Source organism: Eurosta solidaginis, chromosome 1 (genome assembly GCF_040869045.1).
Source record: "Eurosta solidaginis isolate ZX-2024a chromosome 1, ASM4086904v1, whole genome shotgun sequence".
Taxonomy (NCBI): Eukaryota; Metazoa; Arthropoda; class Insecta; order Diptera; family Tephritidae; genus Eurosta; species Eurosta solidaginis.
In genome coordinates, this window is record NC_090319.1 from 380206280 (window position 1) to 380230531 (window position 24252).

Here is a 24252-nt window from a genome sequence, read left to right on the forward strand (position 1 = left end):
ATTAATGAATCAGCTATTTTAATTTTTGCTTTTTAGGAATTTGTAGGACAAACTTGTGGTTCTATGTAACGTGAACAGCCCATAGCGGTTTTCAACTACTACAGACTCCAACTCTATACGATAGAAGGGATTTGGATACTTGATTTCAAAGGATATAGTAATATAACAAAGTAATCTAAGCGGAAATACCGGTATCTTGTGGCAAAAGTATGTAGATAAAATTCGTGTCCCTACTCGTGCACCAAAAGTCTTTATGTATATTTTTAAGGAACTAGCGTCTCAGCAGCGATTTTACAGACTAAAATTACAGATAAAATGATAATAGGCGATTAATTTCGAATTTGATTGATACCGCATATTTTGACTTTTCCCAATTCAAGAATGGTGTACTGTGGTTTCAAATTAGAAGCCTCATATGATAGCTTAGAATTTGTTCACCTTTTTCTTACTTATTTTAAAAGGCTGTACAGATTATTTACTTAATTTGCGCTTAACTGTTTAAACGGTTATGTCCGTCCAACAAGGTCCAATTGGTCACAACAAGGGAGTTAAAATCGTTTTCCACCTGGTCCTTCCAGCGGAGTAGGGGCCGCCCACTTCCTCTTCCAGGTTAAAACTATTGATATAGTAATTATATGTTAGTTTTGAACATAATATGGAACCTAAAAATTTTTTGAGCGTTTGAATTGAGTAAAAAGCGATAGTATTATTATTGGTTCATATTTAATGAACACTTTTGAGCATGTTTGAGGAAAACGGGTTTTCTGAAACAATCTAATGTAATTTACATACAAATATACAACAATAACTGCCAAATACATATAAAGTGATAAAAGCACTTTTCAGTAGTTATAGAAATAGGGAAAAACAAATATTACTAAACTTAGCAAAATATTGCTATAATACGAAAGAAATTGATTAAATAAATAAACGAAATTAAATTAAATTAAAAAATAAATTAAGAAAATGGCTCTGCTTCATAAATTGGTAACAAATTATTAGTCGAATAGCAAATATTCTTTGGCAAAGTAATCGGATATTATTGATCGACTAACAATAATAATCGACTAAATCAAAAATGTATTTATTCGGTTAGTCGTTTTCACTGTTTGGTACTAGCATCTGTTATAAATGACTTCCTGTTTCCTGTCCAAAAGTGGTATTATAACCCATATTTTGTATTCATACCAGAGATGCTGAAACTAGCTTGCTATTGCTATTCGATTAACAATCAAAAACCCATTTGCTAAACGACAGTCGGACTAATAAATCTTAGAACTAATTGCATACAAAATCTTGAGGTCAGAAAAAAAGACATAAGTAATGATTAAAGCGGACTAAGATTGTGCGGTTAATCAATTAGCCGATTACGCTGATTGATAGAAACTTGTCTTGTTAGTTAATCAGAATGTAATCATACCAGATGAATCAAAATAGTTAGCATCTAGATTAAAAACATTGTGGCTAATCACAGTCTTATTGTTTGGATTAATCAAAAATTTCACTTAGCACAATCTGATTAATTAAAATTTGCGCAATTGGAAAAATTGTATTATATATTTTTTTTTTTTTTTTAATTCATAATTCACTGTAAACAAACACGGAAAAACCTAAAAACGTTTTTTTTTTTTTTTTGATTTAAAATACTTATTATATTCAACAGTAATTTATCAGTTTCTGATTAATCAGTTTATTTATCTAATCAATTTTTATTTTAACGATTATTCGCATTTTCCTATATTGAACTTATCAGCTAGCCCTCTTATAGACATTAATTAACGCCACATAGTCAATCTTAATTAAGCAATATATTATAATCATTATTATTGTTGTTGTTTCCTAACAGGATTACGACGCGGTTAAGCACAAAATGCATACTTACATAAGAATCACAAAAAGTCATCGCCAAAGTATCTTAACAGTCAAAATGCCAGCAATGCAGCAACGCTTAAACGCTTTTACATATGCACAGACAACCGAGCACACACACACACACAAAAGCACATAGCAAACCTAAGTTTAAATAAAACATAAGTAAAAAAAACCAAGCAAACTAAAACTTCCAAAACAAATAAGTAGCTACTTAATTGAATGCACCTAGCGCCGCATCGTACCTGCGCTCGTACGCACATAATTTAATGGGACACACACGCACACACAAATATGTACATATAAAATTAAAATATAAATTCAAGTATTTTAATGTCGTTAGCTTTTGCTTTAGTTGGTACATATTATTTTAACGCTAATTAAGTTTAAATAAAAATATTAATGAAAACACGCCAAAAACAAGCACAATTGCAATATGTGTATGTAACAATAACAATAACAAATGTAAGCACAGCAGCTATCTAGCAAAAGTAGCAATAACAACGGACGGAATAGAATGTCAACAACAATTTTAAACAACATTCACTAGTAATAACTTGAGAAATCACGGCAACTGCATTCATTTTAATTGGTTCAATAGGAGTCCATATACAAAATTACGCACCTACAAATATGCACAGAAAACAAACTCAATGGAAACGGAAGCGGAAATTCTAGCATTTACCTCTAACTCCTAAACAAAATTTACATATATATGGTATGCATAAATAAACAGAAAACAAATGAAAATTCACGCCCAACCACTAAGCAAATAATGCGCAATCAGTCACATTTACTAAACTAATCGGTAGTCGTGAATGGAAATAAAATTGATTATTTTATATTTTGTTGCATTAGAAAAACGTTCTTAAGATTTCATTTATTTTTTTATTATGATTATTAAAAATTGTTATGCACAAGTTGATGAAAAAAAGTTATAGATTTATAAAACAATGAATAACGGATTATATGATTTTAAGCCATTTTAGTTTATAAATTATAATTAAAAAATCGAAACCTTAAGTTTGTATTTTATAAATTTAAGATAAAGATCTTTAAATTCTATTAAACAATATGTCCTCAAAACTGATTTCCTTAACAATTTTTTTTTTCATATTGATCAACAAAAAAATATTAGTTGTTTATCTACAAATATATATTAACGAGTTGGTTCAAATAATTTGTATTCTTAAATTGGTATGTTCTTTTTATTAAAAAAATGCGTAAATCTCAAATTATACATTTTTTAAATTTTTTTTATATAAATTTCGGTTCTTCAATTTTTATATATAAATTCTTATTACAAATAAACTTTTCTTAACTACTACTTTAAACTTAAAATTCTTATCTTTTTTTTTTAATTCTAACTTAAAAAAAATCCTTTGAAGCTGCAATTTTAATTTTTGTTTTATGCATACACTCTGTCTAAAAAGTTATGTTTCTAATCTTTAAATTGCAATTTTAACAATTTTTTATTATTATTTTTATTTGTTTAATCTTCTTTTTATTTTTTATGTGATATTTCTTATTAGATTTTAAATAAATAAACACAACTTTCATTCATATTTTATTATTTTTATTTTGTTTTCAATTATAAAATATTATAAAAAAAAATGTACGTTTATTTTAATAAACTTTTTCTTTGTCCATATGTTTCTTTTAATATATTATGTTTTAGCTGCAATTTTTATTTTTTGTATGTGATATTCCTTGTTATATTTTAAATAAATGTATAAACACAACCTTTATTTATGTTTATTTTGTTTTTAAATAGTACAGATTATAAAAAAATATTTTTAAGTTTATTTTAATTAAATTTTCTTTCTACAATATGTTTCTCTTAATATTTTCTGTTTTAGCTACAGCTTTTTGTTTTTATTTATTTTTTATTAATAATAACACATTATAGCGAAATTCCCTTTATATTTTCAATAAAAATATTAAAAACAAACACAACTTTTTTTGGCGTTATTTTTTGAAAATTTAAATTTTTTTCTCCATTTATTTACTAATTAGCTATGCAATATTTGTCACTGTACAAATCTATTTGCACTGCTTACCTTTGTCTTGATATAAGCAAGTAATTAGCTTCATGGTCAAAACAATTAAGGCTAAAGTACACAAACACTAGAGCGGGTCAATTTGTGCATGGGAAGACGTTCAAATCTAGCTTGCTTACTTAGACACTACGAGTCAAACGCCGATTTCGACCACGCTTCGTTTTTGTCTCATAGGGCCGGTTTCACCAACTCGACTTAACTTAGTTAAGTCATATTTTTAAATTTTTCTGTTTCACCACCAATGCTTAGCTAAAAGCCTCCTGCGATTTACAACCAGATTGACTGAACTTTTGTATGTGTGCGTGCCGGGTATTTGACGCTTGCCCTGCGACTTTCAAATAAAAAGCCATCAATCAACATTTGCATTAAGAAACCGTAGCGTTCGGTCGTGAATATGTCGTCATCGGATGATGACTACACTACAGCAATTTTATTAAATAATAAAAAAATTAATAAAAATGTTATTAAATAATAATAAAAGCTTTACATTCCATAAAGCTGGTAAACATTGATAATTTTAAATAAATTTTAATATGAATTGCTGTTCTTCCGCGCACTTGTGCATTTGGAATGTCGACACAAACTAAATACAACACTGCTGTCTTGTCAATCACCCCCGCGACTATCAAATAAGCTAGCGTCAAATAAAAAAATCAAAAATGTTAGATTTTCATCAACGGGTAGCCGACAATAAAAACATGTGTCACGAAGCCACCCGACTGCACTAACCCACACAACATTCAGTCAATCTGGTTGTAAATCGCAGGAGGCTCTAAGTCACAAATTAGCCTACCTGTCAGCTGGCTTATTCTGGACTTTGAACAGTGTTGCTGTAGTACAAATTTCGAGTCGAATTAAATGACAGTATTTATACTTATTGCATTATGCAAATATAGCAACCCCGAAACTAACAACCGTAACTGACAATATTTCAAATTCACTGGGTGGCGTGTAATAAAACCGTAGCCAAAAATACTACTATGTATAAAACTGCTGATAGGGTTTTTGTATTTCAAATGAGTTTAGTAGCAAAATTGGTGAAACTGAAAAGACACTTAGCCTCAAATCTGGGCTAACTTAAGTTGCTACTAAGTTTTAGCCTAAGTCGAGTTGGTGAAATCGGCCCATAATGTCCTTAGCAAAATTGCTAAGACTGCTTCTTAGATCAATTTTGGTTAAAAATTTATCCGCCCTAACATACACGCGTATACAGCACGAAATGGACTTCTTTGGTTTGTATGCAGAAAACACTAAATACAGTACAACAACAAAATAACTGCTGCCAATTCACTGATTTGGAAACAATACAAAAAGCACGCTACCCCTTTTACATTTACGCTAAACTCAACGTGGTATGTTTGTAAATTTTTTTTTTTTAGATCTAATACTAAGTACTAGTAACATCCCACTAATTTACAAGCTTAACTAAAGTCGGAAAAAGAAGAAAACTTTTCCCCACAAAATTATAACAAAAATAAACTTTGGTAAAATTAACAAAAATAATTATAATACACTAATCAACATAAAAAATAGAAAAGAAATGCAATATACATATGTATGAGCACTTATTTCTAGAATTTACTAGTTAGTTATCAGCTATAAATTTTTCAGCTATAACTACAGATGCACGATTTTATAGCTTCTCTCATAGCCCATTCGCGTGTATATGTGAGTGATACTTCCACTGATGATTGCCTACTTTTGGGAGTATCTCAGATATATGCATGTGTTTGTGCGTTATTCTCCGCTGCTCGTATGGACATATGGGTAGACATAAAGATTGATTTGTTGATGTGCATACGAGTCACAGCTTAGTATCGAGTATAGAGATGATAGTGTCCCTTAGTGTTGATAATATTCGTTACAATATAATTAAATACGTCTGACTATGCACAGCAATTTGGATAATATAACAGAGAAATAAAAGTCAGACCCCTCAGTCGCAGCGAATTTTATCTTTGACTATGACTGAATAGTAACAGCAGTAATGCGATTTAAATCGCAGTTACAAATCACTATTACCAGTAATAACATTCACTAATCGTCACAGTTATCGATGGCAATATGAACCAATGAATACCTGATTTGTACTGATACTGCTAGATTTCACACAGTAGTTTACAACGCAAGTCACAGATAGCTTCCTTAAATTTATTGCAGTTAATTGTACCTTTGGTTATGTGGTGGTCTGTGAGTGGCCATTTGTAAGCGTGATTGTAAACGGCAATAAAGATCCCACCACAGTCATTGAATCACGACAACATTTTCGGAGTTGTCGCTGCGATCTACTGTTACCTTTCAGTCGACGTGACAGTATCAAATATATATGAATATGGAAGAAATTGTGATTCCCTTTTAGAAAATAACTCTCAAGAACAAGGACAACTTGCTAATTAAAATTATTCGGTTTGTACTGCAATAAAACTGTTAACTAGGAAAGTTTATGAGATAAGTTTCTAACACATTTTAACGCCACTGGGCATATGAGCAACATTGAGTGCATTTTCAATTGGTTTTAAAGTAAGTAAATGATCTTATGTAGAGAAACAAAGAAATCTGATAGCTTTGAATCCAGCTCCGCTTTCAGGATAGATAGTTTTTGTATATGTGTGGTGACATATTGAGTTGCGCCATACGGTGTTAATGATAGTTTTGAGATAAAAATAAAAAAAATGTAAGGCGCGATAACCTCCGAGGAGATCTAAGGCCGAGCTTCTCTTCCAATTTGCGTCGTGCTCCTCTTGATTTTCCCTACATATTGGCCGGACGGGACATACATGCTTTATGCCGACTCCGAACGGCATCTGCAAGGCAGATGAGTTCTCACTGAGAGCTTTTCATGGCAGAAATACACCCGGAGCGCTTGCCAAACACTGCCGAGGGGCGACCCCGCTTAGAAAAATTTTCTTCTAATTTAAAAACCTTATTTCTAAAATTTTGATGTTGCTTTGCCCGGGGTGCGAACCCAGGGCATACGGTGTGGTAGGTGGAGCACGCTACCATCATACCACGGTGACCGCGATGGTTTTGAGATAATTCAGGTTTTTTCTAGATTGACTTTAATATTCTTACTTAATCGAACGCTTTTTTTTTGGAACCAGTTACGTTATTGGAGCCGGCTACTATTTTAAAATCACATCTTTTACCGGCTACCCTTTCTGGAATCAACAACTTTTTTGGCACCAATTAATACGCTGAGCCGGTTTCTTTTTTAAGCTTGTTTTATTTTTTTAGCCGAGAAGTCATATCAACCGGTGAATTATTTTAAACTACTTATAATTAATTTGTTGAGACGGTAACTTATTTTTACCGGTATATTATTTATAACGGGTTAATTGTTTGAAACCAAACACTAAGTTTTAACCAGTAAGTCATCTTAAATCATTGTTTTGAACCAGTTTTCTGCAAAATGATTTCATTTTTGCGAACAACTGTTTTTAGAAGCACTTACTTATTTGAGCTTATTGCTTTTCAAATCCGATTAATTTTTCTTTACCCAATTACTTTCTTGAAACCAATTATTTCAATTCAATTCTTTATTTTGGAGCAGGTCACTTTTGTGAAACCGGTTTTTTGGAACCGGTTCTTTTTTTCAATACTGGCACCCTTACAAAAAAGTTTTAAGCTTCAAGAGAATGATACCAAATTCTCTACATATATTCTTCATCTTCCCACATTCGTCCAAATATATACATACAAGTTACTCTTCAATAAATCAAGCTATTTTCCGTATGAATTAAATTAGAAGCGATCGAGAAACTTATAAAGGAGTTGACCACAATCCCCCCTTAGCATGATAGCTCCTGAATAAGAGCTTGTTATTATACGCCTTTGTGGAGTACAAGTGCGATAGCACAATGATCTGTGAGAAGGAAGGTATGGTCATTATGACCTTGCGATCTCACAAATCTCTCACATGCAAGCTAGCAAATTGCAACTTTTTTTTTTAGTAAATTTTGGGAAAAAAGGAACGTTTCATGAACATGCTACTCTTTAAAGTATAAAACAATGAATTAGAAATTACAATAAAGGCAGTAATGCAACTGCAACCAAATCTCTTATCCCCATATTTTAATTTTTTGGAAGATCCGGTTTTCGCACATACATAGATACAATTATTCAGTAACTTGTGAAGTTCAGCACTTTCAATATATCTGTCCTATATTGTCGTCGTATTTTGCGCTGACGCAAAACATAATCTGCTTAGTCGGATGAGTTTCTGTAAGAGGCTTATGAAGACAAAAATACACCCGTAGAGGTTGACAACGGCTGTCGGTAGTCTATCCTGTTTGCTTATTCAACTTACATGACTTTAACGATGCCTTCCCTCGGATTTGAACCAAAGACTTACGGTATGGCAGCCCAGAACACTACCCGTTATACCACTACGGCTACCAATTCTAGCAAATAAAGAAAAAAACATTACACACATATCACTAACGACAATTTGCTATTTAAGTGAAGCACAAATTCTCTTTTATGTGGCAACATTTTTGCCGCCTGTCAATTTGTAGTATTTTGCATGCATTATGTATACAAAACCACAACAACAACAAGAAAATGCGGCTGCATTGCAAAGAGTACGTCAAACTGTATACGAACCAAAAAACAATTGCAAGACTTACTGGAGTAAGTAGAGCAACCGAGTTCAATTTACTTGAGTTCTTCGTGAATACTTTGCCGCCGTTTGGCGATCAAATCGTATTTGTTTTGTTCTCTTTGCGTTATTTTTCTATTTTAAAAAAGAACTCACAGATTCCCTGCGGCGTCTCCTTGGCGGACAATGCCAATGCGGTGACTTCGCACGAAGCGCGAGTCTTGGCCAGTTAGTCAACAACTGATTGTCAGCCTCAAAACCAACTGACATACTGAACTGAATAATTGCAGGTATGGGTGCAAAATAAAAGAGCAATTGTTTCGTTGGTCGCTGGTATCGTCGGTTGCTGGTGCAGTCGGTTACTTGCAATGTTGTTACACAGCAATGCGATGCTCAGTTTGCTGGCTGTGATGGGTGAAGCTTGGAAATGCATGAAAATTAAACCAAAGTATGCACATGCGAACAGCAGCAGCAGCAGGTGTATAAATTGGTAGTGAACGCGCATGCGCAAGTAACTCGTCTAGCTTCTTGCAAATTTAGTTGTTGCAGTCTTTTTTTATACTTTGTATACAAAACATTTGAAATGCTAAACGCTTTGCACTGGATGACATAACAAAAACTCACTGATAAAATGCACAACAACCATTGCTGTAATTGTAATTGTAACATTTTACCATTGGTACCAGTGGTATGTATAGGCATTTGTATACATACATACGCTGCTATCGTAAAATATAAAGTCCAGATAGAATAGCACTTAAGTAGCTTATTACTTGAATATCTCGACCAAAGCCGAACTGGTCTGCAAAACACCAGGCTTGTGCCCAAGGCAAGTGCACACATATCATTCCTGAGAAAATCGTAGCGAATGTGCGATAAATTCCAATTCCAAGTTGTATATTGGCCCCATAAATTGACGAAAGCAGGACTGAAATAATCGCGAAAAGTCAGAGAAATGAACTCGAAATTTATTTCGAAATGCTTCCTTTGTAGTCCTTGAATTATACCAAAAGATTAGTGGCATTATCTCGACAAATTTCTCGAGAATGATCTTGAAGGAGCCCTGAAATTGTGTTCCAAATAATCCCGAAACAGCTCTGACAATGATTCAAATAATCCCAAAAACTGTTCGAAAACTAATAGTTCCAGAAATAATACCAAGTCACATGATTAAACTGAAATCGCCATAAAATAATCCCGAACCGGTACCGAAATGACATCAAATGCTCTTCAAATTATCTCAATAACAATCTCGTAATAATCAAGTCGGACATTCCGAAATAAAACTAAAACCAACTCCCAATGGATCTTAAATAATATCGAATTGGTTCTAAATTATTTCGCACATGATACCGAAAAAGATACAAAGTAGCTCGGAATTGATCCAGAAATGTTCTCAATGTGGTTCATTTATATTTTCTAAATAGTCATGAAACAATCACGGAACGCTTCCGAAATAAAAAAAAAAAAAATCCGAAATAATCACGTCCCACAGAGGTCCTGGAGTAAACTCGAGATAAACAAACTGATCTCCTAACCTAACTAACCTACAAAAATATCGCTAAAATTTAAGGGAATAATACCAAAGTCATTCCAAACATAGGTTGAGAAAGCTTCCATTGAACTTCCTTCCACTCGTAGACACTTCTTTCGATTGTTAATGGCCTCAGAGTGTGCCGAGTATGGTGTTGGTATATTCATCCAAACATATACTTACTGATTCTTATTAAATTAACCACAGGTTATCCCCATGAACTCAGTTAATCCTCTCCCCCTTTTAATTGACAGCTTTTACAGAAGAAGGTTGTTGTTGTCAGTAAAAGTTAATAACACTATGATCTGTCGGAAGGAAGCTCATTATTTTCCTTACCAATCATGACCAAATTAATTTTCTCCAATATGGTTGCTCCCGGCGACACAGAAAAGGGAGATACTAAGATGCCCTATGGACGCTAATAGGGCTCGCCGCCTACTTAGTTTATGTGGTTTTGTAATTTGGATGCAAATGCTTTTAACAAAGTCTAGCTGATGTATTGACCTCTGCGGCTCTACCATCGCATGACCCAACAGCAAAGCCTGGAAAACACTGCAAACGACTGCCACTCGGCAAGATTGTCCGACCTGCAAGTGCTTCACTTATAACCCAGCTTTAGCTTCCTTTTAATTTTTGAGCCGGCTATATATGTAACTTGTAACCTCCGAAGTTTTGTTTGGAGTTCCGAAATTCTCAATCGGAGTTTAAAAACGTAAAAATTGGGTGAGTTGCGAACCTCAATTAAAACTTTCTGTAACTGTAACTATAGCTGAATCTAGCAGGATAACGAGCAGTGTCAACTTTAGCCCTGCGTTTAAAAGAGTATTTCAGTTGGAGTACTTCTCACATGGATTCCGAAGGACAGTAACATTGAGGGAACCTATATTACAGACGGACTTGCTAGACAGGGTACGACAAAGCAGATTATTCCTGACAAGGATCCTAAGAGATCCCGTCGCGGTAACCTTATTTGAAGGCGTGCAGAAAAGCTAGGAGTGTGCTATTTTCGGTGCTGTTGGAGTTGTACAGATGATGTATGCGCAATTTTCCCGCATTTAGTGATGCCGTACAGCGCCGCTTGAGAGCCCCATTTCTATATCTTTCTCCTGATGCGGGCCTTTGTGTTTCTACACAGCAGCCACTTCAACACAGCCTAACCTTAATTGTAAGTTTCTAACTTAAATTTGAAAAAAAAGTGTAGTTATGACGGAATTTTGAGCTAGTTGATTTCATTGCGTGGTTCAGTGTGTCAAATGTGTTTATTTATAAAGGCAAGTAGTGGAAAATCGAAATATTCCAACATGAGCTTCAGATAATTTCAATAATTTGACAACTCACCCACGATTTTTTGATTTCTACTGTCAACAAAATTTTATAAGAAAGTAAATGAGTAATGAAAGCTGTAAGCAGAGTGATTGAGATGAAGTCACGCATGCGTCGCTGCACAGGCGCAGCAGGAGCGACACCAGTCCATGTGGATTGATTCGGATTTCAAATTCAACATTGAGTTAACTTGTCTTTACCACATTTTGATAAATCAAAAGTCGCTCAATTGACTTGAGTATGAGGATGCTGTCTGGTGTTTGCGTGTCCAACAAAACTGTGTTTATTGTTTTGGACTGAAAACAAAATTGGCATAATTGTAATTGATATACATAATTAATGTCAAGTAATATGTCATATTCGCAAGAAGGTCGAATGGATATGTTGTTTAACGTAAATATATGTTATATTATGTGCTAGTTTTTGTTCTTTTTTAACGCTATTATATGCTCAATATTTATGTTACATACTGACCATTGCCATGACAATGTACCCATTAAATGAAAAAAACCTCCTCGATTCTAGTTATTGCCATGACAATGTACCCATTAAATGAAAAAAACCTCCTCGATTCTAGTTATTGGCATGCAATGCACAATTATAAGAAATAGTAATAAAAACAAATATAAAAATGAGATGGAATGTACTTACATAAATATATATTTAAAATGTTTTTATACTCAGTTGAGCAGAGCTCACAGAGTATATTAAGTTTGATTGGATAACGGTTGGTTGTACATATATAAAGGAATCGAGATAGATATAGACTTCCATATATCAAAATAATCAGGATCGAAAAAAAATTTGATTGAGCCATGTCCGTCCGTCCGTCCGTCCGTTAACACGATAACTTGAGTAAATTTTGAGGTATCTTGATGAAATTTGGTATGTAGGTTCATGAGCACTCATCTCAGATCGCTATTTAAAATGAACGATATCGGACTATAACCACGCCCACTTTTTCGATATCGAAAATTTCGAAAAACCGAAAAAGTGCGATAATTCATTACAAAAGACCGATAAAGCGACGAAACTTGGTAGATGAGTTGAACTTATGACGCAAAATAGAAAATTAGTAAAATTTTGGACAATGGGCGTGGCACCGCCCACTTTTAAAAGAAGGTAATTTAAAATTTTTGCAAGCTGTAATTTGGCAGTCGTTGAAGATATCATGATGAAATTTAGCAGGAACGTTACTCTTATTACTATATGTACGCTTAATAAAAATTAGCAAAATCGGGGAAGGACCACGCCCACTTTTAAAAAAATTTTTTTTTTTAAGTAAAATTTTTACAAAAAATTTAATATCTTTACAGTATATAAGTAAATTATGTCAACATTCAACTCCAGTAATGATATGGTGCAACAAAATACAAAAATAAAAGAAAATTTCAAAATGGGCGTGGCTCCGCCCTTTTTCATTTACTTTGTCTAGGATACTTTTAACGCCATAAGTCGAACAAAAATTAACCAATCCTTTTGAAATTTGGTAGGGGAGTAGATTTTACGACGTTAACTGTTTTCTGTGAAAATGGGCGAAATCGGTTGATACCACGCCCAGTTTTTATACACAGTCGTCCGTCCGTCCGTCCGTCTGTCCGTTAACACGATAACTTGAGTAAATTTTGAGGTATCTTCATTAAATTTGGTATATATATGTTTCTGGGCACTCATCTCAGATCGCTGTTTAAAATGAACGATATCGGACAATAACCACGCCCAATTTTTCGATATCGAAAATTTCGAAAAATCAAAAAAGTGCGATAATTCATTACCAAATACGCATTAAGCGATGAAACTTGGTAGGTGAGTTGAGCTTATGACGCAGAATAGAAAACTAGTAAAATTTTGGCCATTGGGCGTGGCACCGCCCACTTTTAAATGAAGGTAATTTAGAAGTTTTGCAAGCTGTAATTTGGCAGTCGTTAAAGATATCATGATGAAATTTGGCAGGAACATTACCCTTATTACTTTATGTCTGCTTAATAAAAATTAGCAAAATCGCAGAACGACCACGCCCACTTTTTAAAAAAAAATTTTTTTTAATTCAAATTTTAAAAGAAGAGTTAATATCTTTACAGCATATAAGTAAATTATGCCAACATTCAACTCCAGTAATGATGTGCTGCAACAAATTACAAAAATAAAAGAAAATTTCAAAATGGGCGTGGCTCCGCCCTTTTTTATTTAATTTGTCTATGATGCTTTTAATTCCATAAGTCGAACAAAAATTAACCAATCCTTGTGAAATTTGGTATAGGCTTGGCTCCTAGGACGATAACTGTTTTCTGTGAAAAAGGGCGAAATCGGTTGAAGCCACGCCCAGTTTTTATACACAGTCCACCGTCTGTCCTTCCGCTCGGCCGTTAACACAATAACTTGAGCAAAAATCGATATATCTTTACTAAACTTAGCACACGTACTTATCTGAACTCACTTTATCTCGGTATAAAAAATGGCCGAAATCCGACCATAACCACGCCCACTTTATCGATATCGAAAATTACGAAAAATAAAAAAATGCCATAATTCTATACCAAATACGAAAAAAGGGATGAAACATTGTAACTGGATTGGTTTATTGACGCAAAATATAACTTTGGAAAAAACTTTGTAAAATGGGTGTGACACCTACCATATTAAGTAGGAGAAAATGAAAAAGTTCTACAAGGCGAAATCAACAGCCCTTGGAATCTTGGCAGGAATACTGTTAGTGGTATTCCATATATAAATAAATTAGCAGTACCCGACAGATGATTTTCTGGATCACCTGGTCCACATTTTGGTCGATATCCCGAGAACGCCTTCACATATACATCTAAGGGCCACTCGCTTTTAAAACCTTCATTAATACCTTTAATTTGATATCCATATCGTACAAACACATTCTAGAGTCACCCCTGGCCCACCCTAATGGCGATATCTCGAAAAGGCGTCCACCTATAGACCTAATGCCCCCTCCCTATTAAAATGCTCAGTAACACCTTTCGTTTGATACCCATATCGTACAAACATTCTAGAGTCACCCCTGGCCCACCCTATAAGCGATATCTCGAAAAGGCGTCCACCTATAGACCTAATGCCCACTCCCTATTAAAATGCTCAGTAACACCTTTCGTTTGATACCCATATCGTACAAACATTCTAGAGTCACCCCTGGCCCACCCTAATAGCGATATCTCGAAAAGGCGTCCACCTATAGACCTAATGCCCCCTCCCTATTAAAATGCTCAGTAACACTTTCGTTTGATACCCATATCGTACAAACATTCTAGAGTCACCCCTGGCCCACCCTAATGGCGGTATCTCGAAAAGGCGTCCACCTATAGACCTAATGTCCACTCCCTCTTAAAATGCTCAGTAACACCTTTCGTTTGATACCCATATCGTACAAACATTCTAGAGTCACCCCTGGCCCACCCTAATGGCGATATCTCGAAAAGGCGTCCACCTATAGACCTAATGTCCACTCCCTCTTAAAATGCTCAGTAACACCTTTCGTTTCATACCCATATCGTACAAGCATTCTAGAGTCACCCCTGGCCCACCCTAATGGCGATATCTCGAAAAGACGTCCACCTATAGACCTAATGCCCACACTCTCTTGAAATGCTCAGTAACACCTTTCGTTTGATACCCATATCGTACAAACATTCTAGAGTCACCCCTGGTCCACCTTTATGGCGATTTCTCGAAAAGGCGTCCACCTATTGAACTAAGGATTACTCCCTTTTAAAATACTCATTACCACCTTTCATTTGATACCCATATCGTACAAACACATTCTAGAGTCACTTCTGGCCAACCCTAATGGCGATATCTCGAAAAGGCGTCCACCTATAGACCTAATGCCCACTCCCTCTTAAAATGCTCAGTAACACCTTTCGTTTGATACCCATATCGTACAAACATTCTAGAGTCACCTCTGGCCCACCCTAATGGCGATATCTCGAAAAGGCGTCCACCTATAGACCTAATGCCCACTCCCTCTTAAAATGCTCAGTAACACCTTTCATTTGATTCTCATATCGTACAAACACATTCTAGAGACACCCCTGGTCCACCTTTATGGCGATATCTCGAAACGGCGTCGACCTATGGAACTAAGGATGACTCCTTTTCAAAATACTCATTAACAGCTTTCATTCGATACCCATATTGTACAAACATATTCTAGAGTCACCCCTGGTCCACCTTTATGGCGATTTCTCGAAAAGGCGTTCACCTATAGAACTAAAGCCCATTCCCTTTTAAAATACTCATTACCACCTTTGATACCCATATCGTACAAACACATTCTAGAGTCACCCCTAGTCCACCTTAATGGCGATATCTCGAAAAGGCGTCCACCGATAGACCTAATGCCCACTCCCTCTTAAAATGCTCAGTAACACTTTTCGTTTGATACCCATATCGTACAAACATTCTAGAGTCACCTCTGGCCCACCCTAATGGCGATATCTCGAAAAGGCGTCCACCTATAGACCTAATGCCCACTCCCTCTTAAAATGCTCAGTAACACCTTTCATTTGATACCCATATCGTACAAACAAATTCTAGAGTCAGCCCTGGTCCACCTTTATGGCGATATCCCTAAATGGCGTCCATCAATAGAACTCTCTCTTAAAATACTCTTTAATACCTTCCATTTGATATACATGTCATACAACCACATTCCAGGGTTACCCTAGGTCCATTTTCCTACATGGTGATTTCCCTTATTTTGTCTCCATAGCTCTCAACTGAGTATGTAATGTTCGGTTACACCCGAACTTAGCCTTCCTTACTTGTTGATTCTTATAATTATACAACGCGGTCTTTAAAAAATATAAAAAATTTATTGAAGGTACGTCCATATGTATGTTCCTATGCATGTAGGTTCATTTAAAAAAAGTCGAAGCAAACATTTTATAATTGTATGCATACAGATCAGCTGTTGTTGTCTAGAAATAACCTTGACCTAGAGTGGATTATTTATATCCATAGTTATAAGTATAACTACTTAGCAGCCCAGTCGACAATGGACATGCACAGCAAAGTAGCGCTTTCTGTGGGTAACAAACATCGATAAGAACCGGTCTACGATGAATGAAAGCTGAAATTTGCAGAAATTGGTTTCACCAATGATATTTGGAGTTAGAAGACTCAAATAAAGAGTCAATTAAGTCTTATTTATTTTTCTAAAGCTCTTTAGTTTAGTCGGAACTGATATTGAAAGAACATATTTTCAAAAGGTTTAGATCAAACAATTAATACTAAAACAAAAACAAAAGTTTTGTATGATTCACATGCGTGTTTGAAATATTTCGGCTTTATACCTTTTTGAGTCCTATATGAATCACACATGATTCATAAGACATACGGCATATCAGGTAGACTAAGAACTTTCATTATAATAATTATAGAGTCCATAATTTCAAATAATGACCTTAAGTATTCAAAAATGTTTATATCCCATGTAAAAAGTCACTCAAGCACCCATGGTCAATTTATTTTTCTAAAGCTTTTTAGTCAACTTTTTTCAAATTTAGATAAAACATTAATACCAAACATCATCTACGTACTCATTATAAATTGTATGAGTCATATGTGATGCATATGAATCACAGATGAATCAAATGATTCATAAGACATTCGACATGCCAAGTAAACTCACAACTTTCATAATAATAATTTTGGCGCCAAAATTTTCAAATATTGGTCTTGACCATGTTAGCATCTAATTGATAAAATTTTTTGCTAAAAAAATTACCTCTAACTTTTCGCAAATCTATAAAAAAAATTGTGCATGGTCTGGCGTTAACTCAGATCCTACAGGCTACCACATTACTGCAGCATTTTACAGGCGGAATTTATAGCACTGAAGAAAGCCGCATAAATTCTGGAGGAAGCGCGGTTAAGCTGCAGACGCGTCAATATATAATGATAGTCACGCGGCGATTAAGGCAACAATATCACACTGTACTTCATCAAGAAGTGTTCTGGAATGCAAAGAAACATTGGAAAAACTTCGCTTAAGCCTAACCAAACACCTCTACTGGGTTCCCGGTCATAAAGGGATAGAAGGTAACGAAAAGGCCGATGAGTTGGTGAAGTAGGGTGCAACACTCGCTGAGTCGACGATAGACATCCCAATCCGTTTGGGAGAAATCAAAATGGAAACAGAATTTGCATATGATCCCTGAAGTAGGAAAGGCGTGGACAAAAGCACGGGGCTGCAAAATTTCTAAGATCATGTTCAAAGCCTACGATATTAGACTCACAAAGTGGCTCATATCTCTGAAGAGAGAAAATTTAAGGCGAACGATGGGAATACTGACTGCACTTTGCCTTCTGGCGTCACATGCCTAAAAGTAAGCCTCGTCAGTAACAGCAAGTGCATGAAGTGTGAGCTGGAGGAAGAATGGGTTGAGCACGTTCCGTGTTCGTGCGCTCGTCAGGTCATGGCTCCAGCTATTGGGGGCGGCATAGTTGCCAGATCTCGATGAGAAAATAAGCTGGGTCTTAGAAAACTGCTAGTATTTGCAAGATGACGACGTTATTCTACAACATATGTCCTGGCTCCTGATTGGGGTTCTTCCGTTTGGTCGTTAAACAAATTCTGGTAACACTATGGACACATTCAGTCTATGTGAGGTCTTTATTGACCGGCCAATTTAACCTAACCTAACCTAGGTGGCCACCGTGGTGTGATGGTAGCGTGCTCCGCCTATCACGCCGTATGCCCTGGGTTCAACTCCCGGGCAAAGCAACATCAAAATTTTAGAAATAAGATTTTTCAATTAGAAGAAAATTTTTCTAAGCGGGGTCGCCCCTCGGCAGTGTCTGGCAAGCGCTCCGATTGTATTTCTGCCATGAAAAGCTCTCAGTGAAAACTCATCTGCCTTGCAGATGCCGTTCGGAGTCGGCATAAAACATGGAGGTCCCGTCCGGCCAATTTGTAGGGAAAAATCAAGAGGAGCACGACGCAAATTGGAAGAGAAGCTCGGCCTTAGATCTCTTCGGAGGTTATCGCGCCTTACATTTATTTATTTATAACCTAGGTTAGGCTTTTTTTGCATTTTTTGTTTCACAGTTTTTTGGGCAGGCCTATTTTCGATGTATTTCCTATGGATAATGAGCTTTCATCCTCAGTCCTATCATTTATTTTCGGCTATGTTTTCTATGCCTTCAGCGTGGACTTAATGTACGATAGCTTGATTAAGGAGAGCAAGCGCTTAGCTTACAAATGTATATTACGAAAGAAATTAATCAAATTTTCAATCGGTCAACATCTTGTTTTCTCCAGTATTCCCGGCGAAGCCTGAGAATTTTGCAGGATTAGCGCTGTTTCGGCTTCTTTATAAAAGCACCAAGTGTAGAAGTGGTTGCAGAACCTTGTTAAAGCAGCCTACCTGTCTTCTCCTCAGAATTATAGAAAAATAAGCTCCAGGTTAGCCCTCGAATTCCGCTCGCTTTGATTTTGTCACCGAGAGCTATAAAATATTTTGATATACGTCCGATGGGGCGTATTGTAAATGAATTGAAGGCCATTTAATCCTCTTGCGATTATTTTTGTTGATTTATTTGTTTTGGTCCCCACTTGAGGACGTTTTCTAAAGCGGAGAGTGCAGTGAACCTTATAGGTGCCCTGGTTATATACTCGAAATTAGGAAGGCCACGTGAAAGTTGACGCAGTGGCTCATGAAAACTGAGTTCAGAGCCAAATCAAGCGAAATCAACCCAACCTATGTACACCCCCAACTTAAAAATGATGGACTTTGAACATATCACGAAGTCTGCCGAGGTTTTCAGGAGACTTCGAAGAATAGGTCATTAAGCGGTAAGTTGTTTTCACGAGGTGTCAAGCCGTGTTCTATTATTTCCTAATGTCATACTTTCCCCCCATAACAAATGTATCCAAATAAATGGTTATAAGAAGGACCTTACTAGGATCAGTTTTAATATGCTAGCTAATATAAGTTTTCTGAATATATAAATAATAGCTAACTTTTTTCTTCCTAGATATGTATCCTTAAACGATTAGTTGCTTGTATGTATTCCCTCAAAGGAAAGCAAAACTTAGCTCAGGATTAAGAGTTCTAGGTGACATATACACGTCCCTACACTAGGGAACCGCAGAGTGCATAAGGCTTTTAGGCCATGCTCTCCTTTCCAGCCGCTCTTGGTCCTCCTAACCTCCACCTCTAACACTACCTCCAAAAGTAAGGCCGACTCAATCACCATTGCGCCTTACACTGCGTTCCCCTTCAGTATCCATCAATAATGATATAACTTTAATCAGCGAATTGCTCAACGCAGTTCAACGTTTTATATGTTTGCACATTAAGGGAACAAAATCACTCATCACAGTGATTCAACAACAAATTCTCTGTTTCCAGTGGCTCTTGCGTAATGAAATGATTAACGTAATGACAGCGTCCAAAAAGTACTTACTATTCGTAAAGCTATAAGTAAGTAGGCTGACTGCACATATTTTGGTGTGTCTATTTAGGACCCATCATTGGGTGTTTCTACAGAGCTTTCTTGATTGTTTTTTTTTTCCTCCTTTTTTCTCAAATACTAAAACAAAGGAAATTATAAAAGCAGGTTCACTACTGATTCCAAATAAATTCGAGTAAATACTCGAAATTTGTTTGGGAAGTTTATCGTTGGTGCACTCTCATATAGATCATTCAATTTCAGGGATATTACCTTTCATGAGCACATGTGCACGTTTACTTAAAAATTTACGGAATGCCATTATATTTGTATCAAATTGGCTGACTACCAGTAAACAATATTAAAGGTCTTATGAGGCAATCAGAAACCAGAAACTTGACATTTTTTTTCAAAAATCGCTGTGCAGTGTTCACCTTGTCATTTTTGCAAACTACTTTAAAATTATTTTTTTACACCTGCTGCAGTAATTTTTTTTACATAAGTAGACTTTTTTACGCCAAGAAGCAGACTATTTTGCACTACAACTTGTTGGCGTACTAGACAAATATTTACAAATAAAAAAAATATTTCAAAGGCAAAAACTAAAAAATTTGAGAAAAAAATATGCGCTTAATCACAGCTGAATGGGCGTTCTATTGAATGTGTCACTTAAAAATATATTTTTTGGCTGATTAGTGATTTCTTGATTGTTGAATGCTAACTTTGTATGTGACAACTAAAAGGACGGACAGCGTGGGCAAAATTCATGTATTTTGACACTTTTTGTTTGTGAAATTCATTTTTTTTTCGGTCGGATTGACATTCGGGTGGGTTATTTTTATACCCATCTGTGCTTGTCTAATATAACTTAATAACGATGGCTTCTAATGATGAAAAGGAATCGAGATAGATGTAGAATTTCATGTATTGAAATTTTTACTTTCGAAAAAGATTTGGTTTGGGCCGTGTTCCACCGTAAATCCGCCTGTTAAACTTCTATCCAATAGACCATCTTCCTATACGATAACTTCTGCTAAAATTTAGATATCTTCCCCATTTTGGTACACGTATTTGTTTTGTCTGATGAGCTAGCCTAGAAGAGTTTGATGCTGTAACTGAAAAAAAAAAAAAACAATCTGACTGCAAACACGCCGATTTTTTCGATATCGAAACTTTCGAAGAAGAAAAATTTTTTATAATTATTTAAAGAATACAACAGATACCCTCATAAAACATTAAAAATAACCAAAAATTCGACTATTACCACGCCCACTTTTTTGATATTGAAAACTTCGAAAAGAGAAAAATGTTACAATTCATCAAGAAATAATGATAAATTGACAAAGCGTGAACACGCGCAAACCCGGACTGTAACCATGCTCACTTTTTCGATATCGAAAATTTCGAGAAGGGGAAAACCTGGAATAATTCTAATAACTTGCAAATGTGTAAAGCCGGACTGTTCTAATACCCAACAAAGGAAAATTGAAATTTTTTTGAAGAATATGTTATTTTTAATGAATTCAAATAAACTGATGAAGCATGAAAAAATCAGACTATAACTGATCGTTACCGAAGTTTTTCGAATTTTTCGAAAACTGGAATGATTCTTTAAGGCATATCTTCAGCTATGCTAATAAACCTAAAAATGGGCTGAATCGAACTGTAACCACTCTACCATTTCGATATCCAAAATTACGAATAAAATAATTTTAAAAAAAAATTTTAAGTTAAACGGTTTTATTGAAAACAATATTTACATGAAATAATAATAATATTAAAAGCTAGAAAATAATTAGGTAGGTCCTAGGTACTACTCATCACACTCCTCATCAATCTGGGGCATTGATCTGATAATTAAATAGAAGCGTTGGGCGCGTGAAATTTCTAAAAATGTGAGGCGTAGCATAACTTTAGTAACGTTCAATTGGTCTTATATATGACTATCAATAGACATTTGACCCGTCCAACGCTTTTATTTAATTGTCTGATCAACGCCCTTGACCGATGAGGAGTGTGATGTCTAGTACCTAGGACCTACCTAATTATTTTCCAGCTTTTAATATTATTATTATTTCATGTAAGTATTGTTTTCAATAAAACCGTTTAACTTAAAATTTTTTTTAAATTATTTTATTTTCAAGTTTTTAGTCTTTATTTAATTGCCTATTATTTCTCATTCTATTTAGTTCATTTAGTGAGTCATTATTACAAGGACTCTTTCCTGACAATTTATTACAATCTAAGTCCTCAATACATAATCCTTCCAAAGACTTTACTCGAATCTGCGCCACGTATGCTTGTCCCTTCTCCAACTCCAAACTATTTTGCTGTCACTTTTACCGGACTATATGTAATATTTGTTCCAAATATGAGCCAAATCGGACATCATAGGTCGCTTTCTATTCATGTATGTATTATGTGTTCGAAATATGGAGCAAATCGGACCACAAATACGATTTTTGTGAATATCTCTATCCTTGCGCCACCTAGCAATTTTTTTCCATAGGTCGCTTTCTATTCTTGTATGTATTATGTATTCCAAATATGAGCCAAATCGGACCATAAATACGATTTATGTGAATTTCTCGATCCTTGCGCCACCTAGCCGCGCTTTTTAACTTATTATTGCATTGTCATCGGGGTTTGAATTGTATTCCAAGTTTCAAGCTTGTAGGTTATCGGGAGTTACTTAAATTTCAATTACAAAATTCGTTCACAACGGCCGTACATGCAGCCTGCCTGTCAAGTCAAGCTAAATAAAACCGTTTAAAAATGGAATTCAATGGCAAATTCTAATACTCCATCGAATCTCGGATAATGGCTTTTCTAAGACAAGTTTTTTCGATATCGAAACAGGAAAAACTGAGATAACTCTAAACTATATACTGTGTTCGTTGGACATATCGCTCATTTACTTCAATGGTTTCATAACTCAAAAAACATGACTTTTGAAATAATAACATAGAAACGTACCCAATATCATGCTCTATGTTGTATAAAAAAAATCTTTTTGATCCGTTAAAAATTTACCACGTGCTATAAAAATGAAAATATGCAATTAAATGCGCAACATATGGCAGCTAAAATCTTTGAATGGCTCTCCTAAAAAATTGTGTTTTTTGAGTTATGACACTATTGAAGTAAATGAGCGATATAAACATTTATCACAAAAATTAAGCAAATTTAAAATGTTTATTGTCAATCGCCAGTTGAGTATAAATGACGGACGCCATCCGCACTTAGACTTCCTTAATTGTTTTTTTTTTCAACTTTGATTTTCTGTGTTAGTACCAATTGTGTAATTGTGCCTTCGGCAGAATATTAAATTTTGAAGTTTTGCTTATCAACGCTAATTCATCTGCATACAAATTGAAAATGTTGTGCATTTAATTTTTTGTGATTGCGCTTGCACATATTGATCTAATGACTGACAAACGGTAAAATTAGCAACGAAAAACAAAATGTAACATAAATATACATACATGCATACATATGTATGTATGTATGAATATGTTTCTATATTGTAATTGTTGGCAGCCGAAAGTTTTATTTTAATTATATTTTGGTAATTTGCATGCGAGGACATGTGCGAGCAAAACCAAAGTGGGTGAACTAGTAACTGTCTAACAACAGTTATATTGATGTGGGTGGCTATAAACTCAAGTACATTGCACACAAAAAATGTAAATGTAACTACTAAACAAATATAAACATACAACTGTTCGAGCCAATCGTGGTGGCCAATGGCCGAATGCCGGATGCCTGCAGTGCAAAGTTAAATTTTTTTCGCTGCACATGAAATCATTAATCTAGACGTCCTGGAAAAATTTCGCCTTGCAAGATGTGAGCCATTCAAATATTTTCTATAATTTTAACAACAAGAAATGGCCTTAAGCCGTTAGAAAGGAGCAGAAAAATTCTTATTTGCTAGTAACAATAACACTAAACAAATCAAGGAATGAAACCTACTTAACATTCAGTTCTGGTTTGGATTTCACAAAGTGTTCGGTTTCTATTTTGGCTTCGTACTAGCTTTTTAAATGATTTAGATTTCGTTTCAGATCTGGTTTTTGTTTTTGAAAACTATTTTGATTTCGTTCTGATGTCGGTTTCGACTTTTTTTTCAGAATTATTTAAATTTCTTTCGCACATTATTATTTGCATTTCGTTCGCGTTCCGTTTATGCGTTTGGTTTCGTTTTTAAAACTATTAAAATTTCGTTTCGGTTTCAGCTTTGGTTTCGTTTTTGAATTTCTTTTACTTTCGCTTCGTTTTTATACTCAGCTGAGCAGAGCTCACAGAGAATATTAATTTTGTTCGCATAAAGGTACCCTGTAATGGCATAAACTAATCGAGATAGATATAGACTTCTATATATCAAAATGATCTGGGCGAAAAAAGAAATTCATTTAGCCATGTCCGTCCGTCCGTAAACACGATAATTT

At 35.0% G+C, this 24252-nt stretch overlaps 1 protein-coding gene across 3 annotated transcripts in view; it reads left to right on the forward strand.

Annotated features, from left to right (window-relative positions):
* The window catches only part of LOC137238353 (uncharacterized), a 99395-nt gene that overhangs the window by 54149 nt on the left and 20994 nt on the right, over positions 1–24252 (forward strand). The window contains exon 4 of one of the 3 annotated variants that reach the window (XM_067763223.1): positions 1847–3825. The exons of the other annotated variants lie outside the window; for them this stretch is intronic. Coding sequence (XP_067619324.1) covers positions 1847–1863 — 17 coding nt within the window. The 3' untranslated portion in view covers positions 1864–3825. Of the gene's footprint in view, positions 1–1846; positions 3826–24252 lie in introns of those variants that run through there. 3 annotated transcript variants of the gene reach the window in all.